Source organism: Trichomycterus rosablanca, chromosome 10 (assembly GCF_030014385.1).
Source record: "Trichomycterus rosablanca isolate fTriRos1 chromosome 10, fTriRos1.hap1, whole genome shotgun sequence".
Taxonomy (NCBI): domain Eukaryota; kingdom Metazoa; phylum Chordata; class Actinopteri; order Siluriformes; family Trichomycteridae; genus Trichomycterus; species Trichomycterus rosablanca.
Window position 1 is genome coordinate 30,083,863 of NC_085997.1, and position 23,456 is coordinate 30,107,318.

General features: G+C 35.0%; 2 protein-coding genes across 3 annotated transcripts; both read right to left on the minus strand.

Annotated features, from left to right (window-relative positions):
* Positions 1–796: 796 nt before the first annotated feature.
* hoxb8b (homeobox B8b) lies at positions 797–1,886 on the minus strand. The gene is made up of 2 exons (XM_063003099.1): positions 1,484–1,886; positions 797–1,223 (listed from the first exon to the last, which is right to left on the minus strand). Exons 1-2 carry the CDS (start codon positions 1,884–1,886, stop codon positions 907–909), a joined length of 720 nt encoding a protein of 239 aa, XP_062859169.1. The 3' UTR covers positions 797–906.
* ttll6 (tubulin tyrosine ligase-like family, member 6) lies at positions 1,768–22,286 on the minus strand. Of its 2 annotated transcripts, XR_010013845.1 has the most exons (17): positions 22,199–22,286; positions 20,165–20,297; positions 18,070–18,239; positions 17,836–17,876; positions 17,587–17,705; positions 17,380–17,510; positions 17,088–17,244; positions 16,587–16,730; positions 16,204–16,289; positions 15,889–16,114; positions 15,511–15,689; positions 14,557–14,745; positions 13,967–14,129; positions 11,457–11,702; positions 10,965–11,226; positions 10,401–10,828; positions 1,768–1,843 (listed from the first exon to the last, which is right to left on the minus strand). XR_010013845.1 is itself a non-coding variant. In XM_063003098.1 (16 exons), the coding sequence occupies exons 3-16, from the start codon at positions 18,228–18,230 to the stop codon at positions 10,584–10,586; spliced, it is 2,349 nt and encodes a 782-aa protein (XP_062859168.1). In that variant the 5' UTR covers positions 18,231–18,239; positions 20,165–20,297; positions 22,199–22,286; the 3' UTR covers positions 10,298–10,583. The 2 variants fall into 2 exon arrangements, 1 of the variants encoding a protein (XP_062859168.1); XM_063003098.1 differs by lacking the exon at positions 1,768–1,843 and having other exon boundaries at positions 10,298–10,828.
* Positions 22,287–23,456: the final 1,170 nt, after the last annotated feature.

Sequence of the window (23,456 nt, forward strand, 5' to 3'; positions counted from 1 at the left end):
AAGTTAAATATGTTTTAAAACATTGCAATTTGCACTTGCTTAGCTTTTTGTTGATAGTATGAGAGCTCATGTTTGTTACAAATCTCATCAAATGTATACACACTTTAACAAAAGAAAAACCTGACATCTATGAATGAGTATAAGTCACCTCTGAACATCATACTACACAATTAGTACCATAATTCGATTCGAAAAGAAAATATCTATTGAAGTGTGTATCCATTTTGGCTCTATATATATATACATATGATGTAAATAATTGATCAGAGCGATTTTTTATTTACAATGCTCCTGACAGGGTTGCCATTACACAAAGTTTTTGATTAGTTAAGATCTCCTAAATGGTTTTATCCATTTCTGTCTACAGATTGGAGCGTTGACGTTTGGTATACATCAAATTCCTCACCATTTTATACTATGTTGTTTTAATTCAAGTCTCATGAGCAAAACTGATCTGCTAATTACACTAAACAGTGTGACTTTTAGTTATTCATGAGTCTTTCAAAATACAACACATTACGTCTATGCCTTTAAGTATACCGAAGACACACACATAGAGGTCTGAGATATTTATAGTGAACTACTATCTTACTGATTTAGATGCTTACAAATTATTGTTGTATGGTTTTGAATATTTAAACACATTATTATTATTATTAATATTATTATTATTATTATTAATATTATTATTATTATTATTACAGGAATATGAAAGTTACTGTCTAGCAGTGCTTAATTGCAGCTCAAGTCTAGGTACGACATAATACATACACGATGTTTTTTTTTTAATCAGCTGACAAAAAAACATTCATTTCACTTATAAAAGTCACAAGTCACTAAACCAGTCTGAACACGTTTGGCTCTGAACGAGATTTGAGGTTTTAAAAAGTCCAGTTCTTCCTGAAGTTAAGTTTTCTCTTCTCCATGAGAGTCCTCCTCTCTTGGCGAAGCTTTTTCTAAATCCTCTGCTTGTTCTCTCCTCTGTCTCTCGATCTCTTCCTGCTCGGCCCTGTTGCTGGGAAACTTGTCTTTGTTGTTCTCCTTTTTCCATTTCATGCGCCTGTTCTGAAACCATATCTTCACCTGGCGTTCGGTCAGGCAGAGAGCTCGTGACACCTCCACACGCCGTTTGCGAGTCAGGTACGGGTTAAACAGGAACTCCTTCTCCAGCTCAAGCGTCTGGTAGCGACTGTACGTCTGTCTGCCCCTTCTCCGGCCGGCAGCTATAAAACAAACAAAAACACCCATCATGGATTAATAATAATGAATGTGAGCATACAACTGATTTGTTCAGCAACCAAAATACTCTCATTGTAGTCGCTGGTTTCCCTTCTCTTCACAAAGCGCTAAAACGAAGCAGAAGCCCCAGATGGATGTTATTGCCTTTTTGCCTGTCATAAAAGGTTTAATTGGGGGCAATAAGGCCTGCAAGTGTTCAAAGTGTGGTCAAAGAAGATGGGGGGTTGCCTTTATATTACCGTACCTTGCGGTCGCATCCAGGGGAAAAGCTGGGTTGTACAAGCATCTGTGCTCTCCAGATCCTCACTGATGCAGTTTGCTTTGAAGCCATAATCCCCAAATTGAACCAAATCCGGATCCTGGGTGCCAAAAAGGGTCTGTCTCTGTAACGCGTCCTGTAGATTTGAGGCCGCCTCTCCGGTATACTGGCGCTGTTGGTATGTTGAATGGGGAAATGTGGAGGTTCCATGGTGGTAAAATTCAGGCAGCTGAGCTGTGTGTTGAAATGATCCTGCGCTGTGTCCGTACAGCACAGACGGTCTGGTCGCTAACTCCTGTGTGTATCCCGTACACTCGTAGTAGCTGGGATGTAACGACTCGTTTCCTTTGAATTTAGTGAATAGAGAATTGACAAAATATGAGCTCATTTTAATTCCACTCAGATCAATCTTTTCAAAGTAACTATTTTTGGATGTATAAAGTTCAACAGTCCCCAGCTTATAATTGTCTTAAATCATTAAGTCTAACCAACATTTAACATCAGCATGATTTAAGCGCAAAATGTAAATATCCGGTCATTTTAAAAATCACATGGCATTTTAGTTTTGACGTTTAATGAAATTGTTTTTTCTTCTATCCTTTAAAGCTCTGTAATATGTTGCTGCATTTTCATGCTTTTTGATCCCCTTTTCAGGCTTATTGACCCCCCTCATTTCCGAACTGGCTCCAGCACGCTCCTGATGGAAAGACAGCAAGAGAGTGAATAGAAAAAAGGAGAGGAGCTGCTAATGTGTGGGTAGAGGGGAGGTAGAGGGAGGGATGACAGTCTGCTGGAAAGCCAACCAACACAATGCATAACCAACGAAGCTGGAGTAGTCCATTATTTAACGGAATTTTATATTTTACTTTACAAATATTAGATAATTTAAACAAAAATACAGTTTAATATCCACTGATGTATGTGCTGTTTGAAACTAATATTAAACATAACATGGTAAAATACCTCTTGCTGCTGCTTTCTTGCATTTATTGTAAACTCTCTTACCGTATTTACTTAGTCTAGATTACAAGCAAAATGGTTTGATTTCTCGTGTGGTAAACAAAGAGCTAAAATCAGATTGCCATTGTCTTAAACAGTTTTATATTAAGCCTAATATAAGTAAAACAAAATTCAACAACTAAAGCCAATTGTATAGAACACCGTGACTCTTGATGCACTTACTGCCAATAAACAGCTTAAGATAATTTGCTAGTCGTCGCCGATTAGGACTCAGTTAGCTGGTTTTGGAGCCTGGAAAAGTGGGTGTTATTTGTTTAGGTAGATGTCCAGCTGGTCTACCAGACTGACAAGCTAATATCAGCTAGCATTCAGAACACTTCATAAGCCATTTTCCAGTCTGTAAAAGGTGGCGTTAGTCTATTCTGGCTGTTCGTATAGCCTGACCAGTTACAACCAACTTGGTCAATATTCACACACCTTAATAAAAGCCATGCATTTACCCAAATGTAATGCATTTACCAATGAAACCCAATTGCATAGTACTGAGGCATTCGAAAAATGATCATACACATAAACCAGACCAACGTATATTTAATATTGCTTGTTTTAAACCTAATACAAGCTGACGACAATAATGTTTTTTTTTTTATTATATTGGTCTAATTAGGAATATTTATTTTTGCATGTACCATTGTCATAACCTATCCTCTAATTAAAAAAAAGTATTTAGGGGTGTTAAGTGCATCAGTCACTGGGCATGGTATATTAAATAAAAACTAATACATCTTATAAATATTCGCTTAAAATAATTTTAAAAATATCCGCCTTTAATGTACAGTATTTGCAGTTGTAAACAATTGGTCATTGGTTTTCAAATAGTTTATGGCCAGAGAATTTAACGCTGCGTTATCCTGGATCAACGCTGCCGCTGTGCGGTGAAAACTAGTAGTGCAAGCAGTCCGGTTAAAGGACTCAAACAAGGCACCCTCTGAGGATTTTAGCCGATTTATAGACCATGTTTATTCTCAAAGAAATTAATACGAACTATTAAGCTAAATCAAGTATGTAAGTAAACAGGCCAGCCACAAAAATAAATAACAGTGTTTTAAGATATGGTTGTTGTCCACTTGCTGTTTTTGATGATTTGGCATTTAAAAAAGGAATTCACAAACACTCATTGTTTTGTCACCAGCTCGTGAACACCATAGAACTGGTTTGAGACACAATAATGCTTAAATATATAACAATGAAGGAATATCGCGAACCCATTAGGAGATCCGTCTGGTGGAGGTAATTTTACCCTCAATTTAATGACATTTTCATCCACTGCAACATGTTGAGTGAAGTCAGATAAATAGGCCACTTTTTCCTACCTGCTTTTAATAAAGCAATTTTCTTGTATCAGACACATTCTGTTGGGCTTGGAAGTGCGTTATCGTCAAAGGTGTGGGTCAGTGCTGGACCTCTAGTTAGGTCAAAGGTTTACACGTGCAAGAAACATGTTATAATAGTCTTTGAATTTTAATGATATTTGCAAGTGTTTTTTGCATTTCCAAAACAACCCCCCCCCCCCCCCTCCCCAATAAAATAAATAAATAAATAAAATGCAAATAAAAATATTAAGTGCAATTAAGATTATTCAGACTCTTGGCGAACATGTGAATACTGTTTCTCCAGAATATCCTATCTTCTGTTTGAGTGTTCGGGCTTCTTTATGGCTTGTTTATTGTTCTCTAACTGTATCTGTCTATATTGGTATTCATATTTAGTGAATATGAATACAACAACAGTAATAATAATAATAATAATAATAATAATAATAATAATAATAATAATAATACTACGAAGAAGAAATAAAACAACAAAAAAAACAACAATAAAAATGTCTCGATTTTAATATCAAAATTCAAATAACTCAGGAAAACTGCAGAACAAACAGGATTAAAAAGAAACAGTTCGTCACTCCACTGCACGACAATGAGACGAACTTGTGTTAAAATGTATCTCGTTGATTTAGTGTCTGTATGCTATTACAGCAAATTTACTTTAGCAGTAATTTTTAATTTGAAATGAACTTAACGAAAGTAAAAAAAAAAAAACTACAATGCCTCCATAAACATCATAAATGTGTATGCGTGCTTAAGCAACTAGAAATACAGACGATGTATAAAAACAGAGTTAAAAGTCACTTGGAAAAATGAGGCCAGTAGGCTACAAATGATAGACTACACTAAAATTATTACTTCACATATTACTTATTTTAAAAGGAACTACAATGCGTATAACTTGTCTTTGTTGCTTTATAGCAGGTACAAATCTGGGGTGCGTTTCCCAAAACGTTCGTAACGCCAATGCCTTCTTAAGAACATTCTTAACTAACGTACTTAAACTCTTTCGTAAATTTAAGAGTAGTCTGACCCATTCGTAACGCACTAAGTACTTCTTAACTTGAAGTTTGCGTGCACAAAAACGATAAATGCAGCTAATTTGCCTAAAGAAACTCACAGACGCACTGGCAGCAGCACCACTATGAAGAATAAATATTAATTATCATGAATATATAGGTCATTCATTCGTTTCTGAGTATAAATGTGTGCAATATTTATTGTATTTCAGGGTTTCAATAAATTTATTCACGTAAAATTATTAAATAATTTAATTTTATTGAAGTACATGAGATCATTTGTTGTTCAGAAGGCAGTATAAGTGGCACAGAAATAGATGCCTGGCTACCTGAAAATAGAAATCTACTTTGTCATTATATCAAGTTTGACCCTCTTTAATTCCACCAACTCTTTGTGGCGTCTCTCCTTTTGTTGAAGTTCTTTTCCCAACTGAAACCATTCTTTTTCGAGGGCAATTAACTCCTGACTACACCTATATTTTTGTAGTCTGTTGATCAGGTGGAGCTATTTGACTGGGCTGTGCAGAGGAAGGCCCAGGACAGGAGATGACCCAGGACTGCTGCAAAGTAAAGGTTGCACAGGGGATGTAGGCTGAGGTGGGGTAGATGGGAACTCATTTAAACATACATCTACTCCCCTAGATATCCATTCAGTTGCTGTTGGGCCTAGTATTCCCAGTGTTTCTTCCTCTTCCACAGTAAGGCATGTTGCAGATAACCAACCTCCACCCGTCTTAGCCTTCTCTGTCCTGAGTCGTGCCCCATTTCTCATAGCTTGACTAGCAAAGTTATGTCATTTTTTTCATGATCTTGATGCCAGATCTTTTGGTAGCATAACAAGCTGTGATGTTGCTGGCAACACCCCCCATTTATCCTTATTTATTTTTATTTTTTAACTTCCCAGCGCTTTGGAAAAAAGTATGTTTTGGGTTTTTTTTATTTCAGCAAGCATTTGGATAAGTTCAATTTGCAAAAAATTCCATTTGCGATGTAGGCTCGCCATGCTTGTGGATTGATGAAAGGTCAATTGCGCCTATTTATAGGCTTGATATGTGATAGATAGGAATTCTTTACCACTAATTTAAAGACCTATTGGTCATTAGTTTTTTCAAACTTATTTTCTTAATTAATTATTTCCTTTTTGTGATATAATAATGAGAAATTTTTGACTGGTGGTGCCTTTCAAGAGGAGATGCAACAAAGAACTACATAAACCTTGTTCGTAATAACAGGGCTTTTGGGAAACACTTGCAAAACTGGCGTTCTTAAAGTTACGTCGTTCTTAAGGTCGTAAATAGCTAAGATTTTTGTTTTTTAAACACAGACCACAGTAATGATCACGTGTGTAGAGAAGCGCACTTTTACATTGACTATGGAATCCCCAAAAGGAAAAAATGCACTCAATAAGTAAACACAAACATCAAACGTTGTCAGGACACTACACCACAGAAGTCTCTTACACTAACGTAATTATGATGCCGTATAATGATTGACATTACCGCCTCATATTGCACCTCATATTTCATACGCTACCTAAACACATTTCTTAAATTCTGAATTTAATAGCAAAATGCAAATTGCACAGAAAACTGCTCATGTGACGCGATTTTCACGGCCGTGATTTAGGTAGGGCCTTAATTATTATTATGATGGCACAGGTGAAGTCAGTGGCGCAGTTAGCTACGAAGCAGCACAGGTGAGCGTTTAACATAGAAGCATAAAAAGTAGTTTGTTGTTTACATGGGATCAAAGTAGTAACTACATGTCATTTAAGTAAATGTGATTAACCGTAATTATTCTCTTCACTCAATCAAAGGCAAAAGCAGATTACACTAACTTGTTTTGTACTGTTACATCCAACGCTGGACTGTAATATAATATAACAGAATTATTGCATTTTTTACTTTTAAATATGCTGATAAATCCATATTATAAACCAACACGTTTGTCTGAAACCCCTAATACGTTTAACAATATCAAAAAGACCCAAGCAACATTCATCCCTTGCATGTTTTCAGCTAGCTATGGGACATCTAACAAGATGTCTAACAACATGGGATACATTTTAGGAGTAGAAAATCTGAATGAACGTACTTAAAGTTAATTAAAAATTGTTCAACATTATTTAGTACAAACACAAAATTACACACATTTATTTCACTTTTTTTTTGTGATTTTCTTTTTTACTTTTAGCTACTGTATCTATAGTTTTGTTTCAATTGCAATCAGTATGAGTGAGAAAAAACATTAAAGAAAAACAGCAAGGTATACTGTTATTTAATCATTGTGCTTTTGATATATGCTGTTCTTTTACCGGGGCGTGTAAATGTAAAGTGGACTTGTGCTATGTAAATTAATTATTAATTAAATATAATAATAATAATTATTATTATTATTAGATAAAATATTATTATAAAATATTATATTATTATACTTTTTATATTAAGACAGTCATGTAAAATTGTTTGCTTATAATTTTAACTAACATGTTTTGCATTTTAACAAATATTTGTGTAAACAATTAGTTTGTAATTATATTTCACATTGTATAGTTATATCAGCATTTTATTTTTATTTTTATTTCATTTTAATTAACCGCTTTATCCTGGTCAGAGTTGCAGCGGGTCCGGTTCCACTGGGAAACACTGGGTGCGAGACAGGCATGCCCTCGAGGGAGCCAATAATTAATGTATTGGCAATGAGTTTTTACTACCTAGATTTACGTCGTTAGATTTTAATGACCTATTTTATTTCGAAATTAGTTTATTTTTAGGTTTTGTGTTGCTTTTTTCTTGTTAATTGTAAGATATACACAGCAGAGAAAAAAGTGTTTGTTTTGCATTTTTCTGTAATTCAGAACTATGGCTTTCACTGCAAATCATATTCAGCCTAACAAATAAAGTGAAAGGTTAAATCTTAAAAAAACTTACATTTCAGAGGTTCTTAATCAGCCGCACTAAGAAGGCTTATTTGTAAAATCAACCACGCCGATTCCTTTGCACATTATGTCAGATTTCCAGCAGTCTTATCTTATCTAAAACACAAGCTCTGGTGACTTGAAACATGTTAATTTGATTCACTCAGCAGAAGCTCGTTCGAGTTAGTTAAGTTGCAGTCATTGTTTACCTATTATAAATATGGGCATATCAAATACCAATAAATTTTGAAATTCATGCACATTCAACTTTTAACTCAACATTCAAATTTATTCAAATTTTCAAATTAACGTCGAAAATGCACAATAGAAGTATACTGTGTTTATATTATTTAATTTTAAACTTCATGGGTTTGTTAGGTTTTTTATTAGACCTGTTATGTTGCGGTGCATGACTTTTTTATCTCTACACTGCGTTATCGGAGGTTTCAGCAGGAACTTAATACACGGTTAATATTACTACAACCACACTCTTTACTTTTCTTTCATTTTTACACCAAACAGTGCTTATGTGAGTTATGTACATAAACAAAACTGACTGTGTCAAGCATTTTAATAACTTAATAATTCTAAAGTGGAAAAAAGCTACCTGAAAAACTAACAATTTAAATCATCCAGAGGGTATTTGTTGCAAATATCAGTTTTACGGATACGTCCAGGCTTTCAGACAGGATTAATAAGCTGACTATCTACACCATAATGCCAAAAGTAGGTGAACAAATATATAATATTTCTGAAATATTACAGCAAACAGGATACACCTAATCACAATTTGTAGTGCCACAGCAATGACGTTGTGAAAACAATATTTCATTTTCTTATTTTCAGTTAATCAAGACTTAAAATGCTATTCACTTTATCCTCATGGTTGATTCATTGTAGATTGGTAAACACTGCAACTATGTCCATTCAAAATCAAATCCACAGCATAAAGATCCTTTTTGTCTTTGGCAGAGAACTAATTATGCATTTTCCCTAAAACAAGCTGAAACAGGTTTACCTGAGATGAGTCTGGGCCAGTGGACTTGGCAGTGTTTCTGCATAATATTAATGTATGGCTTTTTATTTGCATAATAGTTTCAGAATTCATTTCCTGATGCAGTGGTGGACTGTTTTGTTACAATGGTTTTATTTATGGCTATATTTATTACAGTAGCATGAGTTTCTTATAAGGGTGAGAAGGGCACACATTTAACAATGGTTTCTTGTCTTTGGCTGACATTTCTTTGTATTTCATGAATTGTTTCACAATATTATGAACAGTAGATGGTGAAATTTATTATTATTTGTAATCTTGATTAAGAAATGCTCTTTTTAAACTGATTGGTAAAATTTGGCAATAAGTGATGAGCCATTACCTATTTTCGGACCCTTCATTTGAACACAGTCAAGTTACACTCAACCTGTTCTCCAGCTTATTGTGGAATTCTTCATAACAACCATTCATTTATTGTTTGCTCTACAACTGCTTTATCCTAGTCAGGGTCACGGTGGGTCTGATTCATTGGGTAAAAGACAGGGAATACCCCGGAATTTCAATTTTTTTTTTTTTTATTCAAGAAAAAAGAAATGACAGATTTTTGTTTTTATTGCATTTCCAAACTTTCCCATCACTAAAGACATTCTTTAGTAAGGCCCACACAGAGTTTCAATTAGATTTTGAAAAAAACACGGTTTTATAGTCAATCAGACCAAAACTGGCCTTTGTGGACTAAATTTCAGGCAATATGGTGAAAACCAAATGCAACACAAATTAGGGCACTGGCGACTTTTTTAACACTGTTGTTCTAGCTTTTGTTTTTTTAATAATAATTTCCTATATTTTCTTTTTTTCCATATGTTGTGAGGCAAAATGTATATGATATTTAAATTAAAAAGCAATTTTACTGAATTATTTAGGTGCATAATTATATGATTACAGTTAGAAAACCTTTTTTTCTGACAGTTTTACAAACCATATGTCATTTGCCTTACATAACTATAGGTCTGGAAATATGAATGCATTTTTGCTTATTAAATATTAAAACATTGTTGAACATTGTTTACCAGAATGAAAAAGTTTTTTTTCATGCTGTTGTATGCAAATATTTGATCACCCTGCAGATGACAGATTTTTATATAAATCTTGAGGTAACAATAAGCTAACACAACATCAACAAACAAAAATAGGTAACACATTATTTAAAATATTTGGTAAATATTAATAAGTGGTGAATGCCGATGCAATTTCACCAATGGCTCATAAGTAAGTATTGCTTATATTCAAGTATTTTTGTACATTTGTACATTTATATATTTTCTATACATTTTATATTTTTGTTAAATCTGATAAGGCGAACCTTAATCTTTTTCTTCTTAAGTGTTGTAAACCTACAACAATCATAATTATATGATATAACTTTAATTCTACTTAAAAGATTTTAAAGGGAAGGATGCCAGTTTAAAACATTTTTACTCAGAAGATATTGTAAGATAATTGATTTAGAGATTTACTCCTGGCTTAAAGGATATAAAGCTTTGTATTACATATGTATACTTTACATTCATATCCTTGTACAAATAAACATATCTAACATCTGGAGCAAAACTTGAAAAAATCTTACCTACAGCAGACTCCAGTTAATCTTCTATTCCAAAAGTATTATATAATACTATATAATACTTATACATGAATAAAAAAAAATCCTAGTTCTCATGAGAAAGGTTAGGACATGAAAAGAGAGAAAGAACAGGTAGTACTGGATGGGAAATCCTAGGTTTGGCTTTTTTCAGCAGTGTGCCCCACATCAGTAGCCCTGTCTTTTCTGATTGATTTTTCGTGAGGCCTTGAGAAGGGTGTAGGTAAGATCTGACCGAGGGACCAGGGTTGCTGGAGTGGAGATGATGTACAGATTCGGGATAGTTCCATGCTCAGAAGATACTGGAGCACAGTGCAATTGTCTTGGAAGTTGCACATTTATCTTGGTAGTTCGGGTCCTTGACTCAAGAAAAGATGAGCTAATACTGCCCTGCCTAACCAGAGAGCTAGTACCTGAAAGGACAAAAAACAAGAATGAGATATTTTAAATCAAGGGGAATATTTCCTGCTCTTTTATTATACTGGCAAAACACGGTAAGGGCACAAATGGAGTTCTGAGACAGGTTGATTTCAGTTTAAATGTTCTTACTTTTCCATGGTATGCAGTATGCACTGGTAGTCTTTCTATGATCTTTGATAACTTGCTGCTCCATTTCTGATGCTCCTGTCATTTCAACTGCATCTTTAGAAACCATATGTAAAGGCTTCCAGCCCATTAAGCCTAGTGTTGTGCTCTCCTGCATGTGCCGAGCATGAACATACTGCAGGCATGGCTTTAGTCCTGAAGAAACCTGCCTCTGAATCATAGCACTGGGAAATGTATGCTTCCAAAACTCTGCCATAGACTCCAACTACATAAACAGAAAACAACAGGTTAAAGGACTGTCTGACTTTAATTGTGTGTATGCCATCAACTAGACTGTTGGAAAAAATTAACTTTACCCTAACCGTAGTATAATAACAATAACAATACAATCCTAAAATATACAAAATAACTTTCAAAAGATATTAGTTGGTGTTCCACACAAATTGTTCAGTATAGAACAAACATCACTAAAGACGGTCAATTTGAGTCTCATACCTTGATGGGTCTTTCATGTCTGTTCTTTGAATGACAACATATTTGTTCTTGTGGGTGCATTCCAGGATTAGGAGGTGGCTGGGTACCCTGTAGCAGCCGATGCACCTGATCAACCACACCCAATTTCCGCAAAAGGTTCTCTCTTTGGCAAAGTGCATCGATTCTTTTCACCTCCTCCTCTTCAAACATGTCCACTGGCATGGAAGTCTCTTCTGCTGAAGTCGGAAGTGGGGGCACAGACACCAGCTACAGGAAAGGTCATCAGAGAAATTTACTGAATTATTAACTAGGACTAAAATGGAAAGATTAAAAGTGTTGTCTTATAACACATTTTACTCATTTAATAACTGATTTAATTAATCCCTGAACCTGAAATAGGTCCAAGCACTCTTGATACTGGGCTTCCTTACTACAGTGAGACTTAGTAAAATCACTTTTTATTTTACTCTTAGGGTGACACCTGCAGGTAAAGCATCGGAATTGCATCTCCTTGAAGGGGATTTACAACCTTTTACAACCTTTTGCACCCCCTAGCCTCCCCAACCGGTTACAAACTTAAGGTAAGTACTGTACTATCACAAACATGAGAGGTTATGCAAAACTCAAACTCAAAAGAAGCTTTATTGGCATGACAAATAAGGTCATTCGTATTGCCAAAGCTCAGTTACAGAGAAAAATAAAAATAACAATAAGAACAAATATATACAAAACAGGGTCCTTTCTGTGTGGAGTTTGCACGTTCTCCCCGTGTCCACGTGGGTTTCCTCCGGATGCTCTGGTTTCCTCCCACAGTCCAAAGACATACAAGTGAGGTGAATTGGAGATACAAAATTGTCCATGACTGTGTTTGATATAACCTTGTGAACTAATGAACCTTGTCTAATGAGTAACTACCGTTCCTGTCATGAATGTAACCGAAGTGTAAAACATCACGTTAAAATCCTAATAAACAAACAAACAACAAACCATTCTGAGATAGTGACGGTTGTTTAGAAGCTACCAAATGCTGCATCCTGACAAAGCTTTGGCACAATGTTGAGCTTTTTTTGGTTTTCAGTGGTAAATTAATTAAGAAAAATATTAGGTAAGGATATTCTGATCTAACATAAAGGTCAAGGCTTTATAGGTTCAAGGTTTTATAGAACTGTTTAACAATAAGGCTGTACTCTGGTGAACTTTACCAATATTCACAAATATGTTACATTTTTATGTTTTATGTTTTATATTTTAACTATAACATGATATATTGAGAATATGAGAATAATAATTATGTGTTAGATAATACTCAAGTATAATAAGCTTTTTAGTTTCAAAATGTGTAATTATTTAAAAAATATATTTTTCTAATCTTTAAGAGACAAATCTTTTCCAATTGTTCTGCCAAGTGAAAGACTATAATATTTTCTGACTGCTGAAACCTTTGCTGTTAATGATTGCTCAGAATCTTCTCAGACTAGAAGATAAAAAATTAATCGATGCCTTCTGCCAACAGTTCTAACACAGCCCACTAGGCGGCTGCAAACCCCAGGTTAAAAACCACAAGACGCGAACACAAGTTTCTGTCCAAGAAATAACACTTCACAAAGGGGTCCTACCCATTGTTAGTGTGGTGTTGCTAATAAAGTAAGTGCATACAATCTAAAAAACCATTTACATTCACAAGCTTGTATGCTTGATAAAATATGGAGCTATTTCTACATCAATACCAGAAAATCTGTTAAGGAATTTAGTTAAATTAGTCATTTTACCATTACAACATTAAAAGCTGCACTTGTACACAAACTGTGCTTCCCAGTGTAAAAATAAAAAAAACAAATAAAACAGAGTATTGAAGAGCTTGATTGTTTTTATCTCTCTTTTAACCTTAACTTAATTAAAATAATTACAGGAAACTGCTAAAGGTACTCCAATGAAATGTTACAACTGTTGCAAAAACTGTAGTTGACATGTTTTCTTTAAAAATACGCAACCATTTGTCTTAAAGGTAATTTGTTGTTATGAAAGTTTAAGCCAAACCTGAAATAAAACTGCATTTGATTTGTTTAGGATGATGATGTTTTTTATCATTTACCTAAATAAAAGGCAGGTTTTCCTTTAACACATAGCATTGGCTTGATGAAGACATCAAGGGGATTTATTATTTGCAAAGTGGATATTTTACATATAGAATTAAATTTTGTTATACCACATGCTGCAACATACTGTACCTTTTTCATTTATATTGTACCTAAACTATAATTGCAACCATAACGTGCCTCTGTTACACAATACTCATAGACTGTGACTGTGAACTGCATCTCTTGTTGTAGACATTTTGGCTTTCTCTGGTGGCAGGGCAATATAATGACACCATGTCTAATCCATTTAGGTAAAAAGACCTCGATTTATACTACTAAACAGTAAAAAAGTAAAATATTTCAAAATAAGTTTTAACTACATATATTACATAGTGACAAAGCTAAAAATGTTTTAAGGAATGTTACTCAGTGGTATGATGGAAGATAACTCACGTTGTGTTGTTCAGAGCTCACTTTAGAGAGTGCGAGGTGACTTTGTACTTTGCATGATTTGGCTTTTTCTCCTGCTGATTCTCCCTGTAGATCTTTCTTGTAATTACCTTTCTGCTGTCGTTCCTTCTGGTCTTGCTTCAGGCGAAGCTCCTGTAGCTGCTGCCTAAATGGAATAATGACATGACACTATATCAATATCTTGCTTTAAAATAAGAAATATATATAACATAACTGACATTATTCTACAATAATTAGACTGCAAACAATAAACAATTTTATTCTTAAAATTAATTTAAGTTCAAATCCCAAAAATGTAGTTGCACCAGTGAACATTTTTTGGGTGGTAAAATTGATTAACATACACGTTTTAAAAACTTATATTAAATCAATAACTACAGATAAAAATTTGTTTAAGCATAATGATTTTTCAGTTTACCGTTGATTACTCTTCTGAAACCTAATAAGCCATTGTCCCTTACATAAACCTAACACAATACTTGCATTTTTACAGATGTTGCTTTTAAGAAAGAAAGCATCACTATTAGCATATTTCAGTTATTGTGTGCTTCAGTGCACCAGTGGAGTAATACCTAGAACACTCCTCCCTCGCTTTGGAGGCTGCAGTCTCCTGGAACAGAGAACTGCTGTGTTGAAAGTATTTCTCATATTTTTCAGCTCCCTCTCTGGGGAAGATCTGACGAAACCCCCCAAGGTGTTTAGCTTCATATCTCTGCATCTGCTCCATGCTGGCTGCTTGGCACTGCCGAAGTTCCTCAGTCCTAAACACAGAACAGATAAGTAGCCAAAGCGTTTTTATAAAAATGGTTGGCCATGATGTTTTAGTACTTTTGCTAATGAAATACACAATGTTTAGTTGACTCAGTGCTAGAGCCCAGTAATTTAGTTATATCAGTAAAGTAAAGACTGATATTCACTGGTTGGAAGCCACTGGGTGACAGTTTCCTAGTGCTATAAAAACATCCCTTGCGGGTATGATGTAATGGCGCTGGCACTGAAATAAAAAATCACATTATTCTGTTGTGGATTATTTCTCTCTCCAAAAACCTTATTGTACTGGTATCTAATCGTTACTTTTTAAAATTATAACTCTAAATAAGTCTAAACCAACACCCGATCCATTTCATTATTTCCAAAACTACAAATAAACATAAAGGGCGCTTGGTTGGTGAAGTGGTCTAACACTGCTGAGATCTCTAGCTCTCGAGTTCAAATCTCAGCTCTGCTATCAGCCAGCCAAGCGCCAACACATACATGACTGGTTATGTCTGAGGTAGGGCAGGCCAAAGGAATTCCTTATTACTGTGGCAATTGTGACTTCAAATAGAGGAAAGATACAAGTCGGCACTTGAGTAGTTTGAAAGTAAGGTATTTAGCTTTAGTATTAGCTAGCAGTACCTGTGTGTAACATTAATTAAATTACAAGATTACAGTAAAAAATCTTACAGGTTACTATTATTTCCTATAATACTGATGTATTTTTGAATTATACATTCAGTCGTAATTGTGTATTTACTGTGCACAACCTGGACTCTCTGGAACGATTCTGCTGAAGTCTTTCTTTAACTCTGCGCTTCTCCTCTTCCATAATCTTCTTGCGGTCACATGCACCCAGGTTAATCAGAACCAGTGTGTCATACAGCAAGCTATCTTTCACTTCACGGTCCAGTTGTGAGTCTGTGGTGAAGCTAGGAGAGTGATTGACCTATACAAACACACAAAAAGATTAAAGTCAAGTGTAGTAATGAAAAATTATACACCAACAAAAATAAATATATAAAATGCCATCAGAAGGATGCAAATGGCAAGTGATATAGTGCTTAACCATGTGGCTTTATAAAAGAAAATACTAAATGAAATCTAATAGTCTTTCTATGAAATAAGTTGTTTAATAGTGAATTCACCTCCAGCAACCAGGGTTTAAGTCGATGGTCCAGCAGTACATCAAAGCCCAAGATCTCAAAGCAGGCACTTCCTATCGTATGGTTAGGGAAGCAGGTGTTGTAGTTGTGCTTGAGAACAGGATGAGCTGAGATGAGAGTTTTAATAATGCCATCCTCAATATCTGCCCACACCTTTTCTGGGTTGTAAGACATGTCCTCTAGATGCTTGTTAAATGTAGAAAGCTTCCTGTGAAAGCATTGTTACTTATTAATTGGGAATCCTTGTTCAGGTATTTCATGTCTAATAAAGTGATGTTCATAATCAAGAATTATTACCGTTTACTGCCCCTGTCATCATCGGAAACAAAATTCTTACTGTGCTTGTTGATTGCATAGTTAGTCAAGTGCATGCAAACATCATCCTTTAAAGACAGAGAAAGCTTTTTAATTATTGCCAATGACTCTGTTGTTTAAAAGAAAAACCAAAACAGTTTCAGTTTGTACACTAAATTTAGTTTAAGTAAAAACAATTAATTAATTGTCTGTTTTACCACTGCTTTATCCTATTCAGTGTCACGGTGGGTCTGACTCACTGGGCAAAAGGTAGGAAACATACAGGACCAGCTGCCAGTCCATCACAGGGCATCAAACAAACACACACACACACACACACACACACACAGGGAAATTTTATTTGAATGTTTTCTGCTGCCCCTCACCAAGGTGCTGCTGTTGGGCTCGTTGTACTGGTTCGTGCAGAAACGAGCCAGTCCCTCATTGTACACAAAGATGTGGAATGGGTCACAGCTAGTCACCAAAACGTAAACCCGTAAGTCAAACTTAAATCCATCAATTATAAAGGGCTGTGGAGAGAAAAATGAAATGTTTTAAAATTAGGAACTTAAACAGGTGGAAATTATACAATGGCAGGAAAAAGTGCACAGTTGTACATGTTTTTGTCAATATTGAGTGGACTTTGTTAAGGAACAACAACCTTTTTTGAGTGTTCTGCAGGATTAAATGTAAGTATTATACATTATTGCAAAATACAGTTAAGTTGTGTTCTAGGGTTCACATAATTTTATCCATGATGGGCTATGAAAAATTAATACGTACATTTGGGACATAAAATTGCTTCAGGTCATTCACAAACCTCAACTGTGTATTTGAAATATAAAGGGGAAAATACATGTTGGCCTGTAATGTAAAGTGTGTCTTACCTTGGAAATATACACCTGGCAGATCATGTGTTCACCTGGCCGAATGTCTTTGCTGGACTTAGTGAGAAAGATCCCACGACCTTGGCAACCTGACTCTGGTTTGCAAATATAGGTTTTGTGCTTTTTGGCTCTGGTATAGGCTTGAAAATCACTGTAACTGCAGCATATACATAAAACAGTTAATTAAATAAATAACTTGTCACTCGTTAAGGTAGTGCCATCTATGGTTAGGTCTTTAAATTTTAGAACTGTTGCATTAATATTACATGAAAATGAAATGTACAACACTCACTCTGCAGGAAGGCACCAAGTGCGGGGAAAGACGCTATAGTCTTTGGGAAAGAGTTTCAACATACGGTTTAGGTTTCTTGCAAGAAGATCTTTCCTACAGATCTCACTCATTCCTGGAAAATGGTTGATTTTCTATGTGACAGAAAAAAAAAAAAAAATTAAACACAGAGAAGTAAATTAAAGTTTGGTGAAAACTAAATGTACTCACCTGATATCGCTTCATTTCCATGACTCTATCCAAAGAGACAGAACAGTCTGTCCAAAATAAGGTCCAGTCTTCTCCTTCCCCGGCCTCTCGCAGGCCATATCTGCGAGAAGCACGACGTACTTAAAATAAAAAAAAATAAAAAGCATTTGACTATCACTCAAGATAAAGTCATATTAATTATTTATTAAGGTCAACTATGTAATAATACAGCATTACATATTCTATATACAATAAAAACTAAAAACTTACCACTCTCATATTTACAATTAGTCAAATTAATCAACAATCCTCTGAAAGAAAAGAGACAGACAGAGGGACAGACTTGTCAGTTAGTTGTCAGGAATGAATACAAGCTCCAACTAGATGTATTTCAGTTGCTAAGTTTAAAAACACAGTATTGTCATTGTTCTGCCACTCATGCTTACATCATGGTTACAGTAACAATGCAACACTGCAACTTAAACATTGATGTAAACAACTTACTTTTTCTTCTTCTTCTTTTTCTTCTTGCTTTCAACAGATAAAAAGGTTGAGGTGCAGGATTTGACATGGCCATCACTGCCACAGCCCTCCCCCTCCTCCCCTGCATTAGGCTCATCGTGAACAGAGTTTTGGGGCTCTAGACTGTCTTCAGGAGACCCCATGCTCAGAGACTGAAACAGATATAGAAGTTGACGTTTATCACAATTCCTTATCAAAATTATATTGTACTTGTACAGAAGTTAAAATAAAACTAATTGAACAATTCATCTATTAATACATGTATTAATTTATATGTATTAAAAAAAGCAAAAAAGTGCAGTTGCAAAAATGGGTGTCACACAGCAGCATGCTTCCTTGGGACCTGGGTCTGATCTTCACTTTTGGTCACTGTGTTTCATTCTGTGGTGATGTGAATGCCTTCTGGGTACTCTTGGTTTCCTTCTTCATCCCCTGCTCTAAATTGATCCTAAGTGTAAGTGAGTGAGTAAATGTGTGGTGCCCTATGAATTGGCTCCTGACTCTTGGCAATAAACACCCCGACTTACTTAATCGAGTAAGTATGGGAAAAAAATTCCCTTTCCCAACAACAAGAAATTGATGTAGTTCCCAGACAATAAAACAGTGGTGTAAAAAAAATGATGGAATGAAGTTCTACACATGCCCCGTCCCAGCTTTTTCACAATCTCTTGCAGCTATCAAATCTTTAATTAGCATATATATCGGGAAAAAATTAAAAATCATCCATATGGGGAAAGGTTCTTACATTAAAACATTATTACTTCTTGATTCTGTACTGTTTTCAGTTAAATACATGACAAAAGGGATTTACAAATCATTGCTATCTTTTTTATTTAGAATTTTCTACCGTCCTATTTTTTTCTGAAATTTGGTTTGCAGTCTTTATCCCCTGTATTTCTGTAAATATTTATTTATGAAAATGAATAAAGTAGACACAAAGGCACTTAAATGGATAAATACAACTGCAAACACAAATACATTAATATGTGTCATTGCAGATAGCTTTCTGTCCACCGTTTCCCTCTGATTCTTTTTAAAATGCATGAAAGAGTTGCAATGAGTTCTGGTTATATACTGGGAAATTCAACCCAAGTAGCAAATCATTCTTCATCAACTTTGACTACTGAAACAACTTAAATTGCTGGCATAGTACCTTCTACCTACTGCTTTTCAGGGTTTCGTAGATGTAGTGTATTGTGCCAACTAATTATGCCAAACTGCACTGGCAAATTGTCACATGACATTTTGCCAAAGGTGGAAAGTAATACTACAGCTGATAAAGTCTGGATAAGAGTTACATTATTTTAAATGTATTTCTCATAAACACTGAAATGAAAAGTACACCCCTATGTGATGTCACACCACTGCAATGAAACTTAACCAACCATTTCACTAGTACTGATTTTAACTGCTTTTGTATCTATCAAAATAATTGACTCATCACTGTGTTTCTCTTCATTTACGTGACAATCAAGGGTGTTCATGAACTGAAAAAATTAAATATGCAGCAGATGAGCAGAGACAGACACCTTTCACCTAGCAGGCTGTGGGAGGCCTGGGTGCTAGGTAACCGTATTCTGATCTAGTGGTCTGAATAATCCTTAACACCATTTCTTAGCTCTGAATGTATGTGATTTAACCATGTGATAATATTACCCTTAACATAGTTAATTTTTAAGTCCAGAAATTTGATACCAAGTCCAGGTGTTTCTTCTAACAGGTGTATAAAATAAATTATATAAATAAAATTGTATGTTTTAAATTTGAGGCAACAGGTTGGGAAAGGCCCTTGTATGTTCCAGCACAAAGCGCAGTCTAAAAAGGCATTGGTTTGATGAGTTTGGTGTGCTAGAACTCCAGTGGTCTGCACAAAGCCCTGACATTGATTCAACACCTCAGAGGTAAACTGGAACACTAATTGCAAGCTAGGCTTTGTTATCTAACATCAGTGCCAGACTTTACAAATGAGCACAGTGAGCACAGATTTTATTTACAAACACAATCAAAACACCCCTGAGAACAGCTCAAAAAAGAACCCAAACACTTAAAAAAGCAAAGAAAAATGTTGTACACTTACTTTTGATGTAGCTAGGAACAGACTGACAATGTTGGCAGAGGCCTCTTAAGCATCAGGTGGGATTAAACTCCATCTACATATCTGTTTGGGCTGCTCATTTCTCCTACTGGGCAGACATATGTATGCCATAGAGCTGGCAAGTAGGCATTTGACAAAAAGGAAACAATGAGTCAGTGCAATGTTTACTCATCACGGATACAATGACATGTAAACACACCAAAATCCCTAAGATCAAGTGACCACTTAAAAACTCAAGACACAAATGTGCCAACACAGATAACAGAAAATGACGAAGGTTAACAAAGAAGATTTTGATACATACATAAGCAAAGGGGAGGTTGGTTGACATATTCACTTATCTATATTATAGGCATGTCACAATAGCAGCAAACAAAAGCTAAGCATCTTATTTAATACAATTTCAGTGCAAAAATAGCATTGCAGTTAACTTGGAATATAAAGTGGATATATAGTCACATGAGACAGAAAGCTTTTTGGCAACTAAAGTAGGTTTTGTGTAAAAAAAAAAAAAAAAAAAAAAAAAAAAAAAAAAAAAGGATAGTTATACAAATCAAGAATCTCTATAATTCCCCACTTTCGTGTGTGGTGGGCAATCGGTGATCTATTAAGTTTTGGGGCTCTCTTTCCACTAAAAGCCATGGCATTATGGGCTGCATAAAGTAACACAAGATATTGCCTTTAGTCATCCAGGAACTTCTTACAGACTCTGGCCACATGAGGCCAGGCATTGTCCTGCACCATGAAGAACCCAAAGATATAATGTTTTGGCTGACCAACATGACTGTATTTTGTAAATATACAAACTTTGAATTTGATGCCTGCAACACACTCAAAAAAGTTGAGATGGGGCGAAAGAGTGAAAAGTTTATTAAACGTTTAAGTTACACCACCTCGAAACATTCCACTCAAGCAGGTGAATTCATAACAGGTGAGGGTATCTTGATTACGTATTAAAGAAGGATCCACCAAATGTTCAGTGTTTTGCAAGCAGAAATGGGCCACTTTGTGCCTAACTTTAGATTTGTCAATCAGTAAAAAAACATTTTACAATGCAGGATTGCAAATAGTCTTTTACCATCTACTATACATAACACTATAAAGATATTCAGGGAATCTGCAGACATCTCAGTCTGCCGGAAACCAAAGCGAAAAAAGAGAGAAGCAAATATTAATTCTATGCAGAAACACAGCAAAGTTTTTTGTGTTCGAGCTTATCTCAGACCGAAACACAATGAAAATAAGTGCTGTGGTCATGAGTCCATGTTTTAACTTGTTTTTGGAAAAAAACAAAGAAGAGGTTGGAGATGTTGATGTATGCAAGGCCAAATGGGAGGTTGGTTGACAACTTTGTTATTTAGTTTTACTGCAAAGCAAATCTATTACAATGTGTGGATGCATCAGTGCCCATGGCATGGGTGACTTGTGCGGCATGTGAAGGTACCACTGACGTATATTGGGATTTAAAAGAAGACATGTACTGCCATCAAGGGTGAGTCTTATTAGTAAGTCTATTCTTATTTCAGCAAGATAATACCAGGCCTTATTCTGAACGCACTGTAGCAATAATTGTTTGATAATATTTATAAAAACAAGACGTGGGAAAATTTGAAGTAAATACACGCAGTAAACTTATTAAATATAATATATTAAATAGAAACTGGTTGAACATTTGTTTATCCCCATTGTATATAATCTGTTATACACAATTTGTTATTGTCAAATCCTACAGTTACTAACTGGGTCACTGAAATCAATTAATCCTACACTGGAGAAAAAGTGTGTTAAGTAATGTATGTGTACAGATAATGATGATAATAAACTCCACAAGTATCACAATTTCTTTGCTAGACTAACAGCACTGGTATAATGACCTATGCATGTATTGCGGTTGCTATGGCAACAGTATACTAAGTTATAAATGCACTAGCAACGCTATTTGGCTAACACGAACAAAACATAACTTTTTAAAGTTAAACATACTTATTAACTTATTAAAATGGATAAAATACGCACCTTTTAATAACAAAGACGTGTCTTTATTATAAATGCCGTGAGAGTCCGCTACACTGTTCCCAAGTCGTTTCACACTGAGTAGATTTGCTCACTTCTTTGCGTTGGGCAGAGCCGTCGATAGAGAGAGTTGCGACACTCCTTGATCTCGCCGCTACGCGGTCACGTGGTTCATGTAACCCTCCAATAGTTCCAAACAAACCCGGCGCTGTCATGTTCTCATATGGGACAGGCAGCAGTAAATGAAATATTAAACGGCAAATAATAAACATTTGTACAATTTCTGGGTATTTTCAACTGCGTTTACATTTACTGCATCTGCTTTAATGTCAATTTGGTATATAAAGTGGAAGATTGATGTTTATAATGATTTGTTAATAGGTCGTTCTTGTTAACACACAGTACATTATATTAGCATACATTACATAATGCCATATCATTAAGTAGTAGAGACAATATACAGTACAGAGATTAAAGTTTTTTTATGTTTTGTTTTTTACATAAACTAATCTCCCTTCACTTTCCTGAGGATTCATAATAATAATCATTTTGGCTAAACACTAAGTCATGTGCTGGATTCATAAGGTTTACCTGCACTGAATGAACAGATTGATAAACACACTACCGTACCTTTAACATTATAGTGCAGGTACATGAAATAGCATTCATTCATTTCTTATTTCATGAGTGATTAATAATTGATTCCTACATGTAATACATGAATTAATTCATTATTAATATGCACAAATTCATTTTGTCTAATGTAAGTGGTGGACAAGGTACACAAACCATGTAGTTGAGTTAAAGTAGAGATATCCAAGGTAACATATTACTCCAGTAAAAGTAAAAATACTCTTTACCTCCACTAAAGTACTAAACTAAATTTACCTTAAAATGTACTTAAGTATGAAAGTAAAAGTATAATGATTTATTGTGGTTCTAATGTTTTATGATCATTTCTGTAACAAGACTCTTGATTAATCAACTCATTTTAGGTGAAAAGACTCTAGTGTCATTAATTAAGCTTAACTGACTAAGCTAAATTGGGTTATACCTATTAATTAAGATAAACATGTAACATTTAGTGCTGAGCAAATGCTAAACAATAACAGTATTAAGTATATTAATGACATTAAATTCATTCTTTTTTTAAAACAAAGCACCATACAGCTAAAAATGTTTGATAAGTAGTGGAAATGAATGGGGCTCTATGGGTTGTTTGGAACTATACAGAGCTCCACAACCCGGAAGCTGCGCAGAA

Bases quoted from the DNA above. Each gene is read 5' to 3' on its own strand.
- hoxb8b (XM_063003099.1), bottom strand. From the start codon at position 1,886: ATGAGCTCATATTTTGTCAATTCTCTATTCACTAAATTCAAAGGAAAC. The intron at 1,224-1,483 runs GTACGGTAATAT...TTTGTTTTATAG, and splicing joins CCCCTGGATGCGACCGCAAG to CTGCCGGCCGGAGAAGGGGC.
- ttll6 (XM_063003098.1), bottom strand. From the start codon at position 18,230: ATGGGGTCTCCTGAAGACAGTCTAGAGCCCCAAAACTCTGTTCACGAT. The intron at 17,245-17,379 runs GTGAGTGTTGTA...TATATGCTGCAG, and splicing joins ACTTGGTGCCTTCCTGCAGA to TTACAGTGATTTTCAAGCCT. The intron at 16,290-16,586 runs GTGAGGGGCAGC...CTGTCTTTAAAG, and splicing joins AGCCCAACAGCAGCACCTTG to GATGATGTTTGCATGCACTT.